Genomic DNA, 24,419 nt, shown 5'->3' on the forward strand with positions numbered 1-24,419 from the left:
AAACGGGTCATAGATCTAAATGTAAGACCTAAAACTATAAAACTTCTAAAAGAAAGCATGAGAGAAAAGCTTTGTGACCTTGTGCTATGCAACTATTTCTTAGATATGAAAACCAAAAGCAACAATCATACAAGAACAAATGAATGTGTAAACTGGACTTCACCGAAGAGAAAAACTGCTCTTCAAAAACACTGTTGAGAGAAGGAAAAGTCACAGAGTGGGAGAAGAAAAACCTTGCAAAAAAAGAGCAGTGAGAAAGGAACTGTATCTAGCTCTTTCCACCATCTTTCTGTGCCACCATCATGATGCATGTGAATGTCGTGGCAGATGCTCCCCAAAGCATAACAATACTGAAGAGAGAAGCAAACTCCAGGTTCTTACTAGGCCATGCTCCAAAGACATTGTCCACTTTCTAACTGTGATGATGAAGCAGCATGGTTACACTGGTGAATTTAAAATCATTGATGATCACAGAGTTGGGAAAATTGTTGTGAAACTCACAGGCAGGTTAAGCAAGCATGGAGTGACTGGCCCCAGAATTGATGGACAATGCAAAGATCTAGAAAAATGGCAGAATAATCTGCTCAGTTTGGTTTCATTATACTGACCACCTCAGCTACAGTCATAGACCATGAAGAAGGAAGATGAAAACACACAGAAGGGGAAATCCTGGGATTCTTTTTCTAGGGATGTAATACATATGTGCAAATAAAATGCTTCAGTGGAAACAACAACAACAACAACAACCACAAAAAAAAAGAAAACAAAGAAGGAACTGTGTCTAGAATATAAAAAGAATTCTGAAAACTCAGCAACTAAGAAAACAAACAAACAAATTTTTTTTTTCAACATTTATTTATTTTTGGGACAGAGAGAGACAGAGCATGAACGGGGGAGGGGCAGAGAGAGAGGGAGACACAGAATCGGAAACAGGCTCCAGGCTCCGAGCCATCAGCCCAGAGCCTGACGCGGGGCTCGAACTCACGGACCGCGAGATCATGACCTGGCTGAAGTCGGACGCTTAACCGACTGCGCCACCCAGGCGCCCCCAAACAAACAAATTTTTAAAACAACCAAAGATTTGGACAATTCAAAGATACACAGATGGCAAACAAGCACATGAAAATATGCTCACCATCATCCGTTATTAGGGAAATGTATATTGAAACCATAATGAGGTACATACTGAATGTCCATCCCAATGGCTAGGATTTAAAAAGCTGACAATACTAAGTGTTCATGAATATGTATGCAGGAATTGGTGCTCTCACAGACTGCTGGTGGGAATGGAAAACCGTACAACTCCTTTAAAAAACAATTTGGCAGCTTCATAAGAAGGGAATATAAAGGGACATGAGATTTTTAAGGGTGATGAATATGTTAACTGTCTGGATTATGGTTATCGTTTCATACGTGTAAACATATGTCAAAACTATCAAATGACACACTTCATACATGTGCAGTTTACCTAACTAAAGCTGTTGGAAACGAAAAGCTCTTTCACAGGAAGAAACATCTAAAACAGTGGATAAGACACAGACGGAAAGAAGGATGTAAAACCATACAAGATGAATCCAGAGGACTGTGGCCTTTAACCTAATAGCAATGAGAAGTAATAGCTAAGCTTTAAGCAAGGGGGTACCATGATGAAAGACACTTTTTAAAACATATACTAATTATGGTTGCAGTGTAGACCAAGGTCCTGAGAGGTAGAACAGCAGGGAAAACAGTCCTGAGGTTATTTCAGTCATCTGGGAGAAAAATAATGACCTGACCTGGGTGAAGGCACAGAAGAGAAGCAGAGTTAACAAACACATTAGATGTGCCATTCCCACTAAGAAAGGTACAGTAGAAATGATGACTCTCTGGCTGGGAGGATACAATAGTTCTCCTTTGATTTTAATATAAACCATATTTCTGAGATGAGCAGCTCTATAATACAGCAGTGCTCTATGGGGCAGTAGTAGGCAAGGTGTGTACATATTACTACAGCAATATACGTAAAAAGGTTTCCTACCTTTATAATCCATGCCAAGTTGTTCAATCAGCAACATGAAATTCTTAGAGTAAGACAACTCACAATGCTCTGAAGCTGTTTCAGATGACTGAATGAAGCCGACAAGGTCATCCATAGAAGTAATTTGCTTTTTGACCTACCAATGAATAATACCATTTCAAAATGTCCCCCAAATATTTATAAAATATACTAGGTGTAGAGAAGTGATAAATACCCATCTTTTTATAAAAGCAAAAACAGGGGCATCTGAGTGGCTCAGTCGGTTGAGCATCCGACTCCATTTTGGCTCAGGTCATGACCTCAGGGTTCCTGAGTTTGAGTCCCACGTTGACCTCCACAATGACAGCATGGAGCCTGCTTGAGATTCTCTCTCCTTCTCTCCCTCGGCCCCTCCCCCACTTGTGCGTGCTCTCTCTCAAAATACATTTTAAAAATAAGTGAATAAACATTTAAAAGCAAAACCACAGAGACTTTAAAATAACGGATTTTTATCAAAAAGACACTGTTATCCATAGCTAGTATTTCTTTTTTTTTTTTTAATTGTTTTTTTCAACGTTTATTTATTTATTTTTTGGGGGGGACAGAAAGAGACAGAGCATGAACGGGGGAGGGGCAGAGAGAGGGAGACACTGAATCGGAAACAGGCTCCAGGCTCTGAGCCGTCAGCCCAAAGCCCGACGCGGGGCTCGAACTCACAGACCGCGAGATCATGACCTGGCTGAAGTCGGACGCTTAACCGACTGCGCCACCCAGGCGCCCCAGTATAGCTAGTATTTCTAAGCAACTTTTTCACAGCAAATGTCTCTACAACAAAGGAAGATTTTCTATTTTTTCACTACATCTTTCATAAAGTATTTTTTTGCCACTGAACAATATTCCTAACAAATACGTATCAAAATAATATAATAAAATAAATAATAAATAAAATAAAATTACAATGTCTATTTTGCTTAACTTGTTCTTTTTTTTAGAAATTTTCTTCGCAGGTCTGAAAAAACCCAACAATTCTTTTCAGGCAAGTATTAAATACTTAAAATACAAAGCATATCTAAACCTATTGTTTCTGATATAAAATCTCTGCACTTGAAACTAATTTTCTACAAAGGGGATTAAACAACAGAGTAACATTAAACAACATAAAAAATACACTACTAATATTAACAAAGGATTAGGTGTATCCAGTTGTAGTATATGTGCCGCTGAAGCGAGCACAACAAAGTACTAAAGTTAGGTAAAAACTAACAAAAGCAAAGGAAAATCCTAATGCTACTTGCATTATTTGATAGGAATGATACCATTGTTTCTGTTGTTGTCATTTTACTAAAAATAAGCTTTTATTGGCACTAAAACCTATTTGGAAAGTGCAAGTCCCTATATGAAAGAACCCCTTTTTAACAGTCATGATATTAACGTGTTGAAGACTCACTATGCAACTACTCTCTAGGCATTACTATGAGCACTTTACATGTCTTCAAGGTATTTGAAGCCCCACAACAATCCTATGAAGTAGGTTATTATATTAGGTATTTTACACAGGAAGAAAATGAGGCACAGAAAGTCGAAGTGACTTGCCCAAGAAGCCCTCGTTGCTGGCCAAGAACAGACCCTGAATTCAAACCCAGGAATGTGCCTTCAAAGCATATGTTTTATACTATGTGGTTAAAGTAATACTCCAGTGTTTCTAACTAATATGACAGCAAATGAATCTATATTATGATTCGATTTCTAGCTATGGTGATACATAACAATTTCTGAATCTTACATATTTTTTAAGAGACTTTATACTTGGCAAGATGGGAAATCTACTTTCAATAAACTAAAGATTTGCTTCTTCTAGAGAAGTTCCTCAACAGGCATTCATTCATTCATTCATTCATCCATTCATTCCACTGTTTATTCCCACATTCAACACATACTTATTGAGCATACAACCTGTGTCAATGGCACTGTTGGTACAGGAAGCATGGTTTTGGTAATTTAGAGCTCTCTAGTCCAAAAGGAATAATCTGTTATGGATTACTAGTTTCTTTTCCAATTGTAAATAAACAAAATCTTCCCCTTTCCCTAGAACCTAAATAATATTAACTTAATAGAACCAGAAACTTTAAAGTCCCTAACAAAATCATAGCTATTTGTGATATTATCAAAGGCACTGGATATCTAAAATCACAAGGAAGGATTAGCTTTATTCAGAATGGCCTCAGTGTTTGCATACATTTATGATAAGTGTGTGTGTGTGTGTATGTGTATATATATATACATATATATATATATATATATATATACACACATACACACACATATATACATATAGAACTCATACACATATACTTATATATACATATAGAATTACACAGGCATATATATACATATATATATGTATATATACTTGCATACATACATATATATTTTTAAATCTGCACATTCAATTGTATGAGAATACCCCATTGAGGAACCAATTCAGAATAAACCAACTTCTTCCACAAAATTACATGAATAAGAGTACTAAAGACAATTACTATAATCTTTAAAAGAGAATGTAATACAATCAACAAACTTCCTAATGTTTGGAAACGCAAACAAAATTAAATTAACTAACCATGTCTATCTCTATTGATCATTTCCAACAGAATACATTCTCTAAAGCCCCCATCTTAAAATAAAAAGAGAAAGAAAATGCCTTTGTAATTCACATTCTTTTTCAGTTATCATCCATTTCTCTATTACCTTTCCCAATTAAAATGCTCTAAGGTGTTGTTTACACTTACTCATCTTCCATGCTTCCATGGTGACTACTGAAACTGCTCCTTGACAAAGTCACTTACCCTCATCACAACTTTTCAAGCAGTGTGTTTGATATGTTGAGTATTTCTTGCTTTAGCTTGGACCTACCTACACTACAGCATTTTATTTCCACAAAAGGTAATCACTGCTAAAATTCCTTCACAGGCACATAAAGAATTTATAGATTTTACCTGCTTTCATGCTGATCCTTTTCACTGAAATGGCTGCCATCATTCTTTTGTAGTGGACCACCAGTTAGGGCATCTGCCTTCTGCAACACTGGTGTGATCACAGATCCTTTTGATGTCCCTTTTTCATTTTCACCTTTCTTTATCTTCTTCATATGTAAACCAGGTTCCCTCCTTTAAAAAAAAGCCATTAAAAAGCCATAAAAAAGCCAATGTTTTCTAATAATTTTACTGATAAAGAATAAAAAGACAATTTTCATCAAGTTCTGAATTTTACCCATCTGACTTAAGTTGATTACTTGAGAGAACAATGCTGAAGTACCAACCATACACAAGGAAATACTCATCTGTTGCTTCAAACACAGATAAATATACAATTAGAATACAATGTGATTTGTAAGAATGGACATGTGAAAAGCTGCAAGTGAGGACAAGAAAGGCTTTACTGAAGAGGGAAAATAAACAGCAGAGGTCACCAGGGAAAGAAACGGGAGAAAACCGTTTTCTTAGAGATTAGAATGTGAGCACAAAGATTACACAGATGGCATCTAGGTGCCTTGAAAGGAAAACGTATAAGCTTTTAGGAACTTGGAAAAAAGCATAAAATACATGGAAGCAAGTAGTAAGAGATCAGTCAGGAAAGAAACTCTGAAGAACCTTGAAGGTTACACTAAAAAGTTAGAGTTCATTTCCTAAAGGCAGTGACTCTTAGACATGGGAGTAATAACTAGATTTGTGCTATATTTTCGGCTTTGCTTTTAAATATAAGAATGCTTAATTTCAACAAAGTTTTAAAGTAGCATGAGGTCCATATAACATGAAAGAAGAAATCAAGGAAATATCTTAGGGGAAAACTACTTTTAAAATACCCATATGTCAGAGCGATATCAGTATCATAGCTGAATAAGATGTACCTTGTTGCGTCTCCCCACCTACAACTGGCATCTTATCCACCCACAGGCAAAACTGCCTTTGCAGGAGCTGTGGGAATCTAGCACCATTTTCCAAGGGACCGAGGAAAAGTCTTGCCTACCCGTGCATCAGGTAACAGGCATACGTACTACAGTCTAATCTGTGGACCTAGCAATAGCCCATAAAGTGCCTCCAGCTCCTCCCTCTCAGCCACATCTGGGAGTCCCTCCCTAGAAAACACTGTCTAGGATTAATAGCCCGCGGATGAGAGAGCCTTTTTGGAAAACCAGGTGTCCTGCAGAGAATTTCCAGCATACCACTGGAGCAAAAAAATCAGGTTTGGACACACTGAAGAGGTAGTCATTAAAGACTGGAGGAGGTGACTGCTACTTCAAATGCAAAGACAGCAATGCAAAATTGCAAAGAATATAAAATATCAAGGAAATATGATACCATCAAAGGATCACAATAATCTTCCAGTAATCAATCGGAAACACATGGAGATCTGTAATTTATTCAAAAGAGAATTCAAAAATAGCAATTTTAAGGAAACTCAGTGAGTTACAAGAAAAACACAAAAAGCCAATTCAGTAAAATCAGAAAAACACTCTATGAATAAAATGAGAAGCTTAACAAAGAGCTGGAAATAGTAAAATCTAACTAAACAAAAATCCTGGAGCTGAAGAGTATAATGAAGGAGATGAAAAAAACAAGAGTGATCACTGACAGGAAATGGATCAACCAAAAAAAAAACGTGAATTGAAAGACAGGAACTATTAAATTATCCAGTCAGCAGAGAACAAAGTAAAAATAATGAAAAAGAGTGAGGAAAGACTATGTGACTACAAGCGAACCCTCATAAGGCTATTCGCAACTTCTCAGCAGAAACCTTCCATGCCAGGAGGCAGTGGGATTACATATTCAAAGTGCTAAGAGAAAAAAGACTACCAATCAAGAATACTTTACTCAGCAAAATTATCCTTCAGAAATCAAATCGAATAAATACATTTGATACACCACATTAACAGGATAAAAAAAAATTATATCATCATCCCAACATGTGAGGAAAAAGCATTTGACCTAATTCATCTTTTCAGGATAAAAACTCTCAACAAAGTGGGTACTGAATTGTCACACCTGGACATAATGAAGTCCAATATGATAAGCCCAGAGCCAACATCATATGCAGTGGTAAAAAACTGAAAACTTTTATTCTAAGTTCAAGAACAAGGCAAAATTTCCAACTTGACCACTCCTATTCAACAGGATAGAGGAAGTCCTAGTCAAAGCAGTCAGGCAAGAAAAGGAAATAAAAGGCATCCAAGTCAGAAAAGAAGAAATAAAACTGTCTTTGCAGATGATATGTTCTTATATATACAAAATCCTGAAGATACCACCAAAAAGCTGTTCCAAGGATGAAGCATAAAAAATCAACATAAAGATGCAGGGGTGCCTGGGTGGCTCAGTCAGTTAAGCTTCTGACTTCGGCTAAGCTCATGATCTCGTGGTTTGTGGTTCAAGCCCCCTATTGGGCTCTGTGCTGACAGTTCAGAGCCTGGAGCCTGCTTTGGATTCTCTCTCTCTCTCTCTCTCTCTCTCTCTCTCTCTCTCTTTCTCTCTGCCCTTCCCCTGTACACACTCTGTCTCTTCAGCCTCTACTACAAAGCTGTGATCATCAAGACAGTATGGTATTGGCACAAAAACAGACACACAGACCAATGGAATAGAATAGAAACCCCAGAGGTGAACCCACAAATGTATGGCCAACTAAACATTGACAAAGCAGGAAACAGTATCCCATGGAAAAAAAAGACAGTCTCTTTCTTCTGGTAGAACTGGACAGCAACATGCAGAAGAATGAAACTAGACGACTTTTCTTACACCATACACACAAATAAACTCAAAATGGATGAAGGGCCTGAATGTGAGACAGGAAACCATCAAAACCCTAGAGGAGAAAGCAGGAAAAAAAACCTCTTTGACCTCTGCCACAGCAATTTCTTACTTGACACATCTCCAAAGGCAAGGGAATTAAAAGCAAAAGTGAACTATTGGGACTTCATCAAGATAAAATCTTCTGCACTGCAAAGGAATCAATCAACAAAACCAAAAGGCAACCGACAGAATGGGAGAAGATATTTGCAAATGACATATCGGAAAAAGGAAGGGCTAATATCCAGAACCTGTAAAGAACTCACCAAAATCCACACCCACAAAACAAATAATCCAGGGAAGAAATGGGCAGAAGACATGAATAAACACTTTTCCAAAGAAGACATCCAAATGGACAACAGACACACATGGAAAGATGCTCAACGTCACTCCTCATCAGCGAAATACAAATCAAAACCACACTGAGATACCACCTCATGCTGGTAAGAGTGGCTAAAATGAACAAATCAGGAGACTACAGATGTGGGTGAGGATGTGGAGAAACGGGAACCCTCTTGCACTGTTGGTGGGAATGCAAACTGGTGCAGCCACTCTGGAAAACAGCGTGGAGGTTCCTCAAATAATTAAAAATAGAACAACCCTAGGACCCAGCAATAGCACTGCTGGGAATTTACCCAAGGGATACAGGAGTGCTGATGCATAGGGGCACATGTACCCCAATGTATACAGTAGCACTTTCAACAATCGCCAAATTATGGAAAGAGCCTAAATGTCCATCACCCGACGAATGGAGAAAGAAGATGTAGTTTATATATACAGTAGAATACTACTTGGCAATGAGAAAGAGTGAAATCTGGTCATTTGCAACAACGTGGATGGAACTGGAGGGTATTATGCGAAGTGAAAATAAGTCAGGCAGAGAAAGACAGATACCATATGTTTTCACTTATATGTGGATCCTGAGAAACTTGACAGGAGACCATGGGTGGGGGGGGGGGGAACGGGGGAAAATAAGTTACAGAGAGGGAGGGAGGCAAACAATAAGAGACTCATAAACACTGAGAATAAACTAAGGGTTGATAGGAGGTGGGGGATAGGGGAAAGTGGGCAATGGGCATTGAGAAGGGCACCTGTTGGGATGAGCACTGGGTGTTGTATGGAAACCAATTTGACAATAGATTATATTTAGTTAAAAAAATTACAAAATCAGCATCAAGAGATCAGTTGCATTTCTAAACAATAACAATGAAATAGCTGAAAAAGAAATATAAGGAAAAAATCCCCTTCCCCAAAACACCAAAAAGAACAAAATACTTTGGAATAAATTTAATCAAGGATTTCTGAAAGATAGGTACAGTAAAAACTACAAGACATTGGTAAAAGAAACAGCAGAGACACAAACAAATGGGAAGATAGCCCATTGTTCATGGATTTGAAAAATTAGTATCATTAAATATCCACATTACCTGAAACCACCTACAGAGTCAATGCAATCCTTGTCAAAATTGCAATGACCATTTTCACAGAAATAGGAAAAGCATTCCTCAAATGTGTAAGGAACAAAAAAGACCCCAAATAGCCAAAGCAATCCTAAGAAAGAAGAAAAAATCTGGAAGCATCACACTTGCTGGTGTCAAACTATTACAAAGTTACGGTAATAAAAACCGTACGAAGTTGCACAAAAACAAACACAAAGATGAATGAAACAGAATCAAGAACCCAGAAATAAACCCATGCATAAAGTCAACTAAAAACCCATGCATAAAGTCTCTTTGTTAAGAGACCCAAGAATACTCAAAAGAGAAAAGGTAATCTCTTCAATACATGATGCTGAGAAAACTGGATATTAACATGCAAAAGAAGAAAACTGTGCCTCTACCTTACACCACTCACAAAAGTCAACCCAAACTCAAATAAAGACTTCTATATAAAATCTTAAATCATAAAAGTCCTAGAAGAAAACATAGGATAAAAGCTCCGTATTTCAGACGGACCCAGTCCTGGCAATGAAACCACTGGAATAAAGGGATGACCTACCTGACATATTTTTCTCATGTTATACTATTTATTTTTGACAGTGACAGAGACAGAGCAAAAGCAGGGGAGGGGCAGAGAAAGAGGGAGACACAATCTGAAACAGGCTCCAGGCTCTGAGCTGTTAGCACAGAGCCTGACGCAAGGCTCAAGCTCGTGAAGTGCAAGATCATGACCTGAGCCGAAGTTGGACGCTTAACCAACTGAGGCACCCAGGCGCCCCGACATATTTGAAATTTGGAAATACACTGCTAAATCACCTTTCAGAAAGGAGTTACCAATTTCATCCAGCCACAGTGTCTAAGAATGTCATTTTCCTCACATTTCCTAACTTTGGTTATTCTTTTTAATAAAATATTTATCACTATGACTGCAAAAAATGGTATCTCATTGGTATTTACATTTTTCTCATTAGCACGTAGGATGAAATATCTCCACGAAAAATACGAAAATTGTTCATTATGAACATTAGCTCAAACTAGAAAAGTTTGTTGCATAGGAAAATAACAATTACCTAGTATTTAAATATTGCTATAGGCTTACCTATCAGAATCTTTATTTTCTGTAATAGGCAATTGATGGTTATCAGTTTTTCCATTCTGTCTTTGTGGAATTAATCCAGCAGCCGCAGCACCATGTATGTTTTCTGATACTTCCATGTCACTTCCTCTGTGCTTCTTTTTTTCTTCAACCTTTAATGGAACTTGATACTAAAGGTAATTGTTACTTTAGTCAATAAAAAGTTTTTTCATTCATTTTATCAGTTGACAGTTTGTCATAGATTCAATGGAGGAAAATATTCTGTGTTTACTTTATCATTACAAGTAATTGTAATTTTTATAAACTCGGCTTCATTTCTCTTGGAATTTAAAAAAAAGCAGAAGTTACCAAAATTTCTAAAAGGGCTTTCTTAATTTTGTACTCTTATTCATATCCACACTTTGCTACCGAGAATTCCCCACCCCACCCCCCCACCCCATCTGACCAAGAGATACAAAGAAATAAAAAGACAAGAGACAAAATTTGTCCTTTTCTATCCTTACCACCTGGGTTTTACACAACAGCCAGATTTAAAACATGGGACATGGAGGTGCTCCAGTAACAAAAACAGGAAGCTTTCCTTTTTCTGCACGGAGCTATTCTTTCCCTGACTGCCTTTTACAGTTCTTTTTCTTTTGGATCCTAAGGTTCTCAAAAAAAGTGACAGTGTCCCCTAAATTTATGAACCAAAGTTTGCCACAACACAAAAGGAACAAAGTGAAATGGACGTTAGGGTGGAATTCTGGGAAATTAGTAACGCTCTCCGAATCTCACATTCAATAACCATAAAACTTTATAGGGAGAGGGTATAAAAGTAATGATCACCTTTAATCCCATTTGCTACTGATAACACGAGTAAAACTCAAAAAGGTTAAATGATTTGTCCCAAGTTCCTAAAGTGGCATTCCCTAGCATTTTATGGCACCAAAAGAGATGATACGATTCTTGAATGCTGAATCAGAGAAATGACCACAAATTCATTAAATTAATCAGATGCATGAAAAGTGTGACTTTGGCACAGTAAATTAATACCTTGATAGGGGACGAGGAGATTAGCTACTTATTCTTTTAAAGGAGGGTATCTCTAGATTTTGTCTATTTCTAAAGTCCACACATCTCAAAAGTCAGTTTTCTCCCTTGGAGTTAAATACTGAAGGTTTGCTGAAGGTTCATGCTACCTACATGGTAAAAATCATACAGGCCAGGGGCGCCTGGGTGGCTCGGTCGGTTGAGCGTCCGACTTCAGCTCAGGTCATGATCTCGCGGTTCGTGAGTTCGAGCCCCGCGTTGGGCTCTGTGCTGACAGCTTGGGGCCTGGAGCCTGTTTCCGATTCTGTGTCTCCCTCTCTCTCTCTCTCTGACCCTCCCCCGTTCATGCTCTGTCTCTCTCTGTCTCAAAAATAAATAAATGTTTAAAAAAATCATACAGGCCAAAAGGTATCATACTTTATTGAACATAAAGTGAAGGTTTGACTCAACAGAAACATCTGAGAATGATGATTAAAAAATGTGGAAAAAAGGGGTTGACAGTACAAATAGCTGTTACTAAGCCTATCTCAAAGGGGTCATGTAGAAATTCTAAGTTCCAAGATTGTGAGTAAAGCAGACAAGACTGCCTATATTTGTGGGCAATAAGCTTAGGAATTCCCTGAGCCTGCACTGATGGGTTAACCAGGTGTAAAAAATTACAAAGCCATAGGAACTCACACCCAAGTTTGGGTAAACAAGATTAGGTATCTAGGTATAGAGAGGGCGGGCAAAGGCTCTAAGACCAAGGTGTGTTAGGTAAACAAGATTAGATATTCAGGAGGACACACTCCCCAATTTAGTACTATGGCAGAAAGCTGCTTTCACAGGAAGGAAGGACCAAATGAGGTAAACAGGTAAATAGGGCTATAGGCTGTAGGCTGCAGGGTGAAGATGCCCAGAGGGGAGCTAATTAGCAAAAGAAAGGTGCCTTGTGGATCCTGAGGCAGCATCTGTCTTCTCCCCTAGACTAGTTAAGATAAACAGAGAAGGTGCCTCAGGTCGGCTGTTAACAACCATCTTCCAGGGGCCAGGATTTTGTTTTATATTGACCCAAACCCCTAACACCCTGTATCTTCAAACCCTCTTTCCCTCATGCCCATGAGTTCACGTTCACAGATTGTCTCTTTGTGCACGTCCATCACCATGTTTCGAAGCCTTCTGATCCTAATAAAAACAGAGCAAGGACCCTTAATCGGGGCTCCTGTGTTCTCTGGGACATTAGCTGCCTCTCCCATTGTAATCCTGCATCTCGCTGCTGTCTTGCTAGACAAGCAAGAACCCTAGACCCAGAGTCTACAGACACATACTGAAGCAATACATAGATTCCTTTAGCTAGGAACATTTGTTTATATTCCTTCTCTTAGTTATTGCTTCTTTCCCATTTTATTGTTTATAGAAATGCAATTTATATTTAAGTCAATGTATTTTTTAAAAACCTGGAGATTATTATGTTTTTTAAGCAGTTTCCTTATGGTTATTCTGGTTCATGAGGTCACATGGTACTTATATAGCTAAGTTAGTTTCCCAGTTCATATACTACCTGGAAGACTGACACAGAAACTTTAAGGAAAACAAATCATACGAATGTTTTCCTGAACTCCTATTTGTTAGATAGCAGAAATAATCTATTTCCAGACACAATTACTTATTTAGACAATTCCATTTTATGCAACTCTTGTTCTCTTAAGTGGAAAATCAGAATGGATTAGATAATTGCTAAAGAGAAAAAACAAGAGTAACAGCAAGGCGGACCTCCTTCTCTTTTGGAGGTTGAACTTTCTCTCTTTCCAAAGACAGGAACTCTACTTGAGACATGCCTATCTCATTCTTAAACCTTTGCATATCTTGATGTAATTCTTCACTTAGATATACTTCAGATGCTGGAAAACTAGATGCTGAAGAAGAACTCACAATTTCTAATTCAGAATCAATACTTTTATAGTTAGGAGTACTGTCATTATATGCATATAAAGCCTTCTGGAAAAAAGTCTTGTACTGGTTTTGTTTTCTCGTGTTTGTGACAGCAGAAATATCATGCCTTTTTGTTTGAACCATGTGTTTCATCACATCGCAGCAGACAATCCACAAATGAAAAAGGCTCTCTGAATCACTAGACTGAGGTCTAATTTACAGTCGGTGGTATTTTGGTCCATATTTTTTGCCATTTGCATGTCAAACTCTTGGCCTTCTTTCACTTTAAATGTAACTAGTGGGTTCCTCGCTTTTTTATTTTCTATATCATTTTAAAAATCCTCATTGTTGTTAAAAAGATGCTCAATGTCTGGTTTGTTCTCATTTTCATAGTCTGATTTACTTTCTTTCTTTCTGTAATATGAAATTTATTGTCAAGTTGGTTTCCATACAACACCCAGTGTTCATCCCAACAGGTGCCCTCCTCAATGCCCATCACCCAGCCTCCCCTCCCTCCCATCCCCCATCAATCCTCAATTTATTCTCAGTTTGTAAGAGTCTCTTATGGTTTGGCTCTCTCCCTCTCTAAGGTTTTTTTTGTTTTGTTTTGTTTTCACTTCCCCTCCCCCATGGTCTTCTGTTAAGTTTCTCAGGATCCACAAAAGAGTGAAAACATATGGTATCTGTCTTTCTCTGTATGGCTTATTTCACTTAGCATCACACTCTCCAGTTCCATGCACATTGCTACAAAAGGCCATATTTCATTCTTTCTCATGGCCAAGTAGTATTCCATTGTGTATATAAAGCACAATTTCTTTATCCATTTGTCAGGTGATGGACATTTAGACTCTTTCCATAAATTTGGCGATTGTTGAAAGTGCTGCTATAAACATTGGGGTACAAGTGCCCCTACACATCGGCACTCCTGTATCCCTTGGGTAAATTCCTAGCAGTGCTATTGCTGGGTCATAGGGTAGATCTATTTTTCATTTTTTGAGGAACCTCCACACTGTTTTTCAGAGTGGCTGCACCAGTTTGCATTCCCACCAACAGTGCAAGAGGGTTCTTGTTTCTCCACATCCTCGCCAGGATCCATAGTCTCCCGATTTGTTCATTTACCCACTCTTGACTGGTGTGAGGTGATATCTCAGTGTGGTTTTGATTTATATGTCCCTGATGATTTGCTTTCTTTTAAAGAAAGCTTAGAAGATGACTGGCGAGCATATTCTGGGGACCCAGAGTATGAATAAGAGAGAATGACATTTTCAAGACTAGGCTCATTTTGTTCAGGAAATGCCTGAAATACTACCGAGACAGACACTCCAAATGCATCTTCTTCCTCACAATCAACTACAGTATCTGTCCAATTCAAAGGTATCTCCTTTCAGTTGGTTCCTTCTTAGAGTGACCCCGTGGTGGTTCTTCAAGATGAGTAGGAATGCTGTATTATAAACAAATTTCAACAACTTCAGCTTTCATTCACTGGTGATGAGTTTTAAGCTATTTTTCCAGTCTAATTTGTCTTATTTGATCTACATTTCCTCAAAGTTTTGCATAGAAGCATGTCTTAAATATACAGATATATCATGCTCCCTATCACATTCCTTATTCATTGCTGGTTCTTGAGTCATTTTTTGCAGTTGCAAAAACGGATGGTTAATTTCCTTGTTTTGATTTTCACATGTCTTTTCTGCCAGGATACATGTTTGTAAAAATACCTTAAGTAATCAAGTATGGAAAAAGAAAAATGAGAAAATAATTACAATTTAACTGTTAACTTTCTTAACCTATGTTTAGCTGTTCCCAAGTCACTGGATTGTAACTTCCTGTAAGAAGTGAAAACTAACTTGCCTTAGCCTAAGGCAGAAGAAAAATATGACTCATAAACTTAACCTTGTCAGTTTTTGGAACTAAAAAATCCATTACGTGTTAAATCGACCAAAAAATAAGTTAGATGATTTTTAATGTTACAAACCTTAAAAACTATTTAGCTTACCATCCCTTATAACGAGCACTAAAGTACATTTGAGTACTTTTTAAAGATTAATAACTAGATAATTGGAAAACTTTAAACTATTAGCAGCCAAATCAATTAATATCAAAGAGAAAGAAATGCGATGGCAGTGTGAATCAGCTTAAGATTCTCTCTCTCCCCTGCCCTCACCGACCCACGTACTCTGTCCTCTCTCTGTCAAAAGAAATAATTAAAAGAGAAAGAAATCATAAGGAACAGAAAATACGTTTACAGGAGAGTACTCTATTTATTGAAAAATATCTGTGTGTAAGTGGACTCCCACGGTACAAACCCACCTGGTTCAAGGGTCAACTGCATACCTGTATGATGTCTCCACCAAGAGATTACTGGAACTTAACATAGAGCCAAATTAGAAAATCAAAACCCCGTTCCTACTTTCCCATTCTTTTCTGGACACTATGGCCATTTTATTGGCCTTCAGACATCTTCACATTCCAAACAAGTATTTTCTTGGGGGGCCTGGGTGACTTAGTCGACTAGGCGCCCAACTTTGGCTCAGGTCATGTTCTCAATTTCATGAGTTCGAGTCCTGCATTGGGCTCCTTGCTCTCAGTGCAGAGCCTGCTTCGGATCTTCTGTCCCCCCACCCCGCTCTCAACAATAAACAAACATTCACCAAACAAAGTATCCTCAATATATAGTAAGTCACTAAAAGCCACTGCGATCATTTTGTCTTCTATTTCTATAGCACGCTTTACAGTTTACAAAACGTTGCCACATTTGTTCATTCCACATAACCAAGAGGTGGCTATTAGTGCCATTTTTAGGAACGAGGTCATTGACATTCAAGCAAGTTTTTCCAAGATGCCACAGCTAGGAAGTGACGGAACCAAGATGCTAGCATGTCTTTTGATTTCAAGTACAGTGCTTGTAGCATTATGCAGCAGCTGCCTGAGCCTAAGAGATCAGGACCTTTTCACCTCCTTCCCTAGTTGTCACCTTAGAATAGGTCATCATTACTTTACTTACATTACCACAAGTAGGACTGCGAAGTTATTTTAATTATCCAAAATGGGTTTTACTTATTGAAGCACCACTAAACCAAACTGTGCTCATCATAATCCCAATGCTCCTTGTAGATCTACTTGACAATCCAAATATATTATTATCAAGTCCCAGGCCATATCTTTGGAAGGTTCAAGTTGTAAACACCATAATCCAAACTCTTTCTGGATGTCAGGAGGAGTCTGACACATGATCCCGTATACACCACAGGATCATACACTTGGCCATACGTTGACCTAGAGTAATTCTTTAGTGTTTCAGATACCTTAACTTCAAAACCCAAACTCATTCCCTCCAAGCCTCCGTTTTCTGCACTAATACTACACAACTTTCATTACGTCTGCAAATTAGCAGAACTCTACTATGCTGTGTGCTCATAATTAACACATAATTATTTTATCACATATAGGAAAACACAGAAGGAAATCGTTTCTGTGGGCAAATGCAGAGATGAGAGAGTGAAGTCAAAGCATCTCTTGGACGTTTTAACATCACTCCATGCTTATACTTAAAAATAAGAAGAAGACAGTACCTCAGGAAGAGAAGGTGATTCTACATCTTCCTCTTCTCCTAATTCTAATGCTGACATCATATCTAGAGAATACGGTCACAGATAAATTAATGAAAACATGTGTTACTATGAACTTTAAACACATACACAAGTCTATCTCCATTCATGAATATTTCAATAAAATAAAAGCAATAGCAGAAAAGATGTTCAGGGGGTTCAAGATTTTCCGGAAGTAAAAGGGGGTCGTACTTGGGATACTCATAAAGAAAGATAACAACAGAAAAATATCTTCACGAAAAAAGGATAATATATTTGGATCTACATACTTTTAGATTTTTCTCATACTAGCATTGAATCATAGGAAAACAACTCACAGAGATTCACTAGCTTACCACTTCTGTAATTTTTATGCACTCCACCAGCAGAAGTCACACTGTCATTAACTGTTTGCTCTGGTGGCACATTTTCAATAATACCAACACCATCTTCCTTTGCTTCCATTGCTGACTTTGCTGTTCCTTCCTAGAAAAACAGCACAAAACAAAAACCCAACTTCAGAAAAACATCACATTATTTCATTTGGTCATGCACTCACCCACTCGGAAAGACAAGCACATACTGTATCTGTCAAGTCACAGCCACGATCCGGGGAGGAGCTGGAAAGAGAAATAAAAGACAGAGTCTGTTCTATATGCTAGTAGCGGTAGAGATGCATGAAAACAGGTAAGGACAGAAAAATACCATCCTGAGTTCTACAAGGGAAGTGAATAACATACAGTGAACGCACAAAGGAGGAAACACTTACATTTGGGAAGCTCAGCAAACGCTGGGAAGATAGGGCTGTATCTTAAAAGACAAAGTGCACGGGGAGGGTGTGAAGGGCATTCTAGAATGAGCAAAAGGATCAAGTATGAAATAACATAGTAAGTCACAACACCTATGCAATATGGCAAACCTGGAACAGAGTTATTGGGAATGGGATAGACAGAGAGATATTACCGGAACATCAGGACGAAACCAAAAAAAAAAAAAAAAAAAAGAGCAGTGTTATGCTAGAACAAGAATTTTCTCCTTCAGGTAATGGGGATCCATTGAATAAGCAGAGGAGTGACATCGTCACAAGTATATTTTAGAAAGGTCACTCTGGCAATGTAGGATGTAGGACAATGTAGGCAACGTAGGATGAACGTAAAGACAGCAAAACCAGAAGAGTACTGCAAAATTATAGGTGAGAGAGTGAATTACAGGAATAACATATGAAAAATGGGAAGCAGGTACAAACTATCGAATGTGGTGAGTGACAGCATGCGGTCATTTCAGGGAAGTTCGGAGTCCAGGACTTTTCCTGTTTCGGGAATGCTATTTATTAGACTAGGGAACACAAATGACAGAGCAGATTACAAAGAGTCGGGAAAGAGGAAAGGGAAAGCGTCAGAAACAATGTCTTTAAACTAGGGCATATTAAATTTAAAGTACCCCGTGGACGTAGGAAGAAAATGTTAGGGCCGCCTGGATGCCTCAGTCAGTTAGCAGCTGACTCTTGATTTTGGCTCCGGGCATGATCTCACAGTTCATGGGTTCAAGCCCCCCATCTGGTTCTGCGCTGACAGTGCAGGGTCTGCTTGGGATCTTCTCTCTCTCCCTCTGTCTCTCTGCCCCTCCCCACTTGTGCTCTCTCTGTCTCTCTCTCCAATTAATAAATGAATAAACTTAAAAAAAAAACAAAAAGACAGAAAATTCAGATCAATACAGTTCAAGTAAGAAAAAAGCCCATCATAAATATCTATAAAACATATTGAACTGATATAATAATGCAAACCTACACAGAACTCTGAAGTTGTGAAAAGGAAAGCAAAAGGAGGCGGGAAGAGTTCAGATGGCAGAGGAGGGGGATCAGAATTTCCCTTGTCCCTCAAACACAGCAGTATTGAGGTCACAACACTTGGAATGCCAGAAACACAGGCTGCAGAAGGACAGAAAAATCTCCACAAGTGCAAACAGACAGCTTGGCGGTACAGAAGTGTGTGTATGTGAATTGGAAGAAATAAAATGGGCAGCACAGGCATAGAGTGGGGGAAGCCCTTTGGTGGAGAAATGAAAGGAAGAGAGAGAGGCTGTGGGAAGTGTATCTGGATAAGAGAAAACCTGTATGGACCACCGACCAAGGAGAGGTCCAGAGAGCCAGTTTCTACTTTGCAAAACAGCCTTAGAAGCCAAAAAACAGAATTTTCAAGGTTGCCAGACTTTCTCTAGACCAGAGCTGCCACCTCCCATGCCTGGTGGGGAGGGAGCCGCCCCTAGGCTTGGTAGCAATCCCAGGGCTACACTGGGAGAGAACACCTTGAGTATGGTGGAAAGAGGAGGTATTGCAGCCAGGTTGCTCTCACACCCCGGTTTACAACTTTAATTACCTTTCCCCATACAAGGCAACATTGGGCAGATTCCAAGGATTAGAACATGAGTATCTTGGGGGGGTGGGCATTATTCCGACACAGATAACATTGCCCAGGAGTATCTGGGAGCAAGTACTATTTGAATGTAGAAACCCCTCCCTCCATAGGTACCCAGGGAGAGAATAAGAGACACTTGGCCTTTTGGGGGGGGGGGGCACTGGAGTCTCAGGGGGGCAGAACCCTTGAGTGTCTGCACCATGTCCTGTGTTCCTTTCGCCCTTGTCCTCCTCAGTCTGCACAGGTGAGAGCCGACCTGCCCTGGGTGGAAGATTTGTTCCACCCCATCAGCTCTGTTCCACCCCATCACTCCCCTGGCTTCCTGTTTCACCTGTTCCTTCCCATGCCAGGGTGTGTGTGGCCCAGGCAGGGCTGACTCAGCCACCCTCTGTATCCAAGAGCCCAGGACAGATGGCTACCATCACCTACACTGGACACAGCAACAGTGTTGGCAACCAGGGAGCAGCTTGGTTGTAGAAACACCTGGGCCATGTTCCCAAACTCCTGACCCACAGAATTATAACAGATTTTAAGGGATCTCAGAGAGATTCTTAGGCTCCAGGTTAGGCAGCCCAGCATCTCTCTCTCTCTCTGCGGCTTGAGCCTGGAGATGAGGTTGAGTATTACTGCCCAGCACAAGGCAGTGGCTTGGGGCCTGCATTGTGCTCAGGGCTCACAGGGAAGTGAGATTAAAACCCATGGGCTGCCTGCACCTATTCACTGCCCAGAGCCTTCCTTGTCACTGTGCTTAGTGGGGTAATTGGCTGCTGAGTTCCAGGGATGTGTCCGTGGGGTGGGGTGGTGGAGGGTGGTCATGCATGGCCATCCTTTCTCTTATGGTCTCCTGGAACTGGGTGTGTTGCTGCACCTCCATTTCTAAAGTCCTGAGTGTGGCCTGCTGACTCAGCCGTCCTCACTGTCTGGGGCTCTTGATCAGAAGATCACTCTGTCCTGCACTGGAAGCATGTTAGTTCCTAGGACCAGCTTGCCTAGGGAAAAAGCTCTCCCCTCAAAACTCTTGCTCACTCCCAGTCTCCTGCTTCTATATGTACACCCCCAAAGAGTAGACCCAGTTGATCCCTGGATCCGATCTTAGGCTGAGGGTAACTGGCTTGTTACAAGGAGGGCTCAAGTCTGCCAGAGTGGAACACCCATGAAATATGCTGAGAGCTGTCTCTCTGTCCCTGAGGACACATCCCTGCATTGCCCTCTCCCCCTAGTCAGGGATGACAGCATGGGAGGAACTGCAGGGTGAGGTGAAGATTGTCCACCCCTCATGACTGCCATAGTGGGAAGCTGGCTGGTCTTGGCCAGTCCATCACTGTCCTTTGTCCTTCTGATGTCCTCAATCTGGAACAAGTGTTGTCTGAGCACGGCTTCCCTCTGGCCCCCCTCTACAGGGATCTCCACCATGGAGGCCATTTTGCTGAGGTCAGGGCTTCGCCACGGAAAAGAGGCTGCAGCCTGAAGAGGAAGCTCGTGGGCAGTAAGGAGACCCCGGACTGTGAAGAGGGGGCAGCGGACAGAGCATGGGGTGCAGTTCTGTCTCTCCAGGGTCCCCTTTGTGTAGGTGCCTCTGGCCCTCAGGCAGCAGGGGGTGCGGTGGGCCTGCGCTGCTAGAGCCCCTGGGGCACAGTCCTGGCTCAGAGCTCGGATGGGGCTCCCTCCAGGGCTAGGAGAAGGATCTGCATGTCCCATTGAATAGGGCAAGTGGGTTCCTCAGGAAGCAGAGCTCCAGGGGCATGTCCATCACAGCCTACGAGCTCCCCTCCCCTCCTCCTCCCTCTCTATCCAGGTGATCTGCTGTCCATGAGTCAGGGGAGGCCCGGCCATTTCCTTCTTATCTGAGGGCACAACAGCCTCACCATCCCCGTGTCTCTCTGCCTTTCTTGCAGGGCCCTGGGCACAATCTGCACTGTCCCAGGAATCTCAGTGGTGGGGTATCCTGGCCAGAGAGGTCCCTATCTTGCACTGGGCAGGGCAGCATCTTTAGACTGTGCTGTGCAGGCTGGTATCAACCGCTCCCTGGTGCTGCCCCCAAAGCTGTGATGCCCAGAAGTCCTTGGTGCTCACTTCCTTCTGGGATTATGGTTAGGCTTGCCCACTTCAATTAGCTGTGGAGTGAACCACCTTGCATTCGATGGAAAACTCTGAGTCTGTTTAGAATGATATATGTTCATCGAAGGAACGACGTAGGAAGTGACCACTAAGGATTCAAGTGTGAGTTCTGTTCCTTAGGAAGTTGTCTTGGTGACTTATCCCATGTCTTCAGCGACTGTGGGGCTAAACAGGCTTTTCTGCCTGGTTTTGGACAAGAAATTTACTGACCTCTCTTCAGACAGGCTGCATGCAGAGGTGACTAAACTCACTTTACAAGTTTGGATTAAACGGACAATTGCCAGTTAAGTGCTTGGGACACGTGGGCGAGCATGGGGTGGGGTGGGGGGGTTGTGTTCTTTGGAAGAACCTGAGAGACTGTACAATGGACGTGCCAGGAGGGCAGGGACACCACAGCACTACTGTGTATCCCATGTCCCCAGTAGAGACATCCAGCCCCTAGACATCTGTGCTTTAAGGAAAACAAAAGGCAGGCACACAACGTAGAACTGAGAAAAGAATGCCCATGATAGAGGCTGACTGGTACTGGCACGAAAACACTCAGATCAATGGAACAGAATAGAGAACCGAGAAATGGACCCACAAACGTATGGCCAACTAATCTGGGACAAAGCAGGAAAGAATACCCAATGGAATAAAGACAGTCTCTTCAGCAAGTGGTGCTGGGAAAACCGGACAGCGACATGCAGAAGAATGAACCTGGACCACTTTCTTACACCAAAAGACAGAGTTTGGGATTGGCTGTGGCAATGGGGGGGGGGGGGGGTGACAGCTGTGGTGACTGGTCCTAGCATGGACCTCAGAGCTGCATGGAGCCTCAGGCCTGCTGAGTGAGGTCGTGACCCAGTAATGCGGGGCCAGGCCTCCACACGTTTAGTGATAACAGGACAAGCACCTTGCGAGGACATTAGGCAAATACTACTTCTGTCTTCACAAGCACCCCTTGAGGATGGTACTGGAATGACTGTCACTCCTATTTTAGACATGAGGAAAGGGACTCCTAGAGAGGTTTGTTGAGCCTGCCCTGGGTCATGCGGTGTGAAGGACAGAGCTGGGCATGGAGCAGGCTGCGCAGATACAGATCCTGCACCCTCCCCCATGTACACCCGTTGTCCTGTCGCTGGGGAATCTCTGTCCTGTTCACCAGGTGCAAGGGGGTGTGTGCAGCATGCCTGTGTGAGTAAGAACTTTGCAGACTCTGCCTCCATCGATACTAATTATTCTCTGGAAGATACATATGAAATAAACACACAATAAAAAGTCACCTAGGAGGGGATCCCTGAAACAGATCACCTGAGCACAGCTCTAGTCAGGGAGCACTTGGGTGGCTCTCTTGGAGGGGCTAAGCCCCCAGCTGAGGAATGTATTCAGGGTAACTGGGGTGCAGCATGGGTCACGGCTGGGGTGAGCAGTGGTGGAAGCAATGTCTCCTGCAGAGGAAAAAGCATATGGATGGAATCAGGAGGTGACAAGGAAAATTTGAGAAGGAAGTGATGGGAGGCCTATGTGACAGGAGCTTTACCTCAATCAACAAGACAACTTGTAACCAACCCAGCAAACTGCAGGGTGTGCTTAGACACAGCTCAGGGCACAGAGTCAGCTTGAAGCCACAATAATAGTGTCCTGAGGCTCAGACTTCCGTGATAGGAGATACAGTGAGAATCTGAGTCCTCCCCAACCTCTGTGCCATACACACATCTGTGTGATACAGGTTTGGAATGGTCTCTAGGAAAACAGGATACAAAAATCAGCTGCATCCTCTTGGCTGCTATAGACAGCTTTGAGCAGTTTGGAGCAATTCTGCATGTATTTTAAAGATGCAACATGGAGGGGCACCTGGGTGGCTCAGTCAGTTGAGAATCCGACTTTGGCTCAGGTCATGAGCTCATGGTCTGTGAGTTCGAGCCTCGAGTCAGGCTCTTTGCTGACAGCTCAGAGCCTGAAGCCTGCTTTGGATTCTGTATGTCTCTCTCTCTCTCTCTCTCTCTCTGCCCCCCCCCCTCATGCTCTCTCTCGCGTACGCACATGTGCACTGTAAAAAATAAAAACATTAAGAAAAATTTTTTTAAAGGATGCAATGTGGATCTCCAATGCCTGGAAGCTTTACATTGTATCTTGGAATCCCTGGATATGTTCACATTTCTTTTCCACATATCACAAGTCTCATCAAGACAGTTTTTGATAAAACATTCCTGGCCAAAAGTAATTATTTTGTTTTATTCCAAAATATCCATCTCTGTGACTGTGAGGATGAGTGAAATTTATAAGTGAAAGAAATCATAAATATCCAAATTTGACCACTACAAAATAATATATATAATAAGCTTTGAACAATTGTTTACTTTTTCCAACTTAAAAATAACACAACAAAACCACATCTAATAACCTAAATTCAACTGGAGGATATTGTCAATATTAGCCACAGGTGCTGGGTTACACTATTCAGTACACTGTTTTAAGAAAATTCCTTTTATTCATTTATTTATTTTAAACACTTATTTAATTTTTGAGAGAGAGGGTGAGCATGAGTTGGGAAGGGGCAAGAAAGAGAGGGAGACAGACCATCTGAAGCGGGCTCTGCACCGAGCACAGAGCCTGACACAGGGCTCAAACTTATGAACCGTGAGATCATGACTTGAGCTGAAGTGGGATGCTTAACCAACTGAGCCACCCAGGTGCCCTTAAGAAAGTTCCTTTTAAGCCGGGGTGGAGGGGCAGCCTGCTGGCAAAGCAGAGCCCCCGACTCTGGCTTGCAAAAACGGAGAGGCCGGACGGAGTGTGTTCTGACAGCAAGCAGGATTTAACATCTGGAAGGTTATAAGTTAACAGATCTGCTCAGAGAACGGGGCGGGGGGGGGGGGTGCTGGAGGACAACGGGAGGGAGAGTTGTTGAGCCCTGGACAACAGAGCGCGGCTTGGCCGGGAACAAAGGCGCTTGCCAGCGCCATCTCCCTCGCCCATCCCCCAGCCAAAATGCCAAAGGGAACCGGTT

The 24,419-nt window shown here is 41.2% G+C and overlaps 1 protein-coding gene and 1 pseudogene across 4 annotated transcripts in view; one reads left to right on the forward strand and one right to left on the reverse strand.

The window, feature by feature from the left end:
- The window catches only part of LOC125156392 (ankyrin repeat domain-containing protein 26-like), a 109,921-nt gene that overhangs the window by 47,590 nt on the left and 37,912 nt on the right, over positions 1-24,419 (reverse strand). For 2 of the 4 annotated variants that reach the window (XM_047842402.1, XM_047842401.1), the window contains exons 27-31: positions 17,252-17,381; positions 16,881-16,942; positions 10,372-10,538; positions 4,993-5,163; positions 2,018-2,153 (exon numbers count right to left, since the gene is read on the reverse strand). In XM_047842402.1, the coding sequence (XP_047698358.1) occupies positions 2,018-2,132 (115 nt within the window). In that variant the 5' untranslated portion in view covers positions 2,133-2,153; positions 4,993-5,163; positions 10,372-10,538; positions 16,881-16,942; positions 17,252-17,381. Of the gene's footprint in view, positions 1-2,017; positions 2,154-4,992; positions 5,164-10,371; positions 10,539-14,386; positions 15,027-16,880; positions 16,943-17,251; positions 17,382-24,419 lie in introns of those variants that run through there. The other 2 variants (XR_007148578.1, XR_007148576.1) reach the window with 2 other exon arrangements.
- Positions 303-687, forward strand: LOC125156393 (40S ribosomal protein S15a-like; annotated as a pseudogene).

Source organism: Prionailurus viverrinus, chromosome F2 (assembly GCF_022837055.1).
Source record: "Prionailurus viverrinus isolate Anna chromosome F2, UM_Priviv_1.0, whole genome shotgun sequence".
Classification (NCBI taxonomy): domain Eukaryota; kingdom Metazoa; phylum Chordata; class Mammalia; order Carnivora; family Felidae; genus Prionailurus; species Prionailurus viverrinus.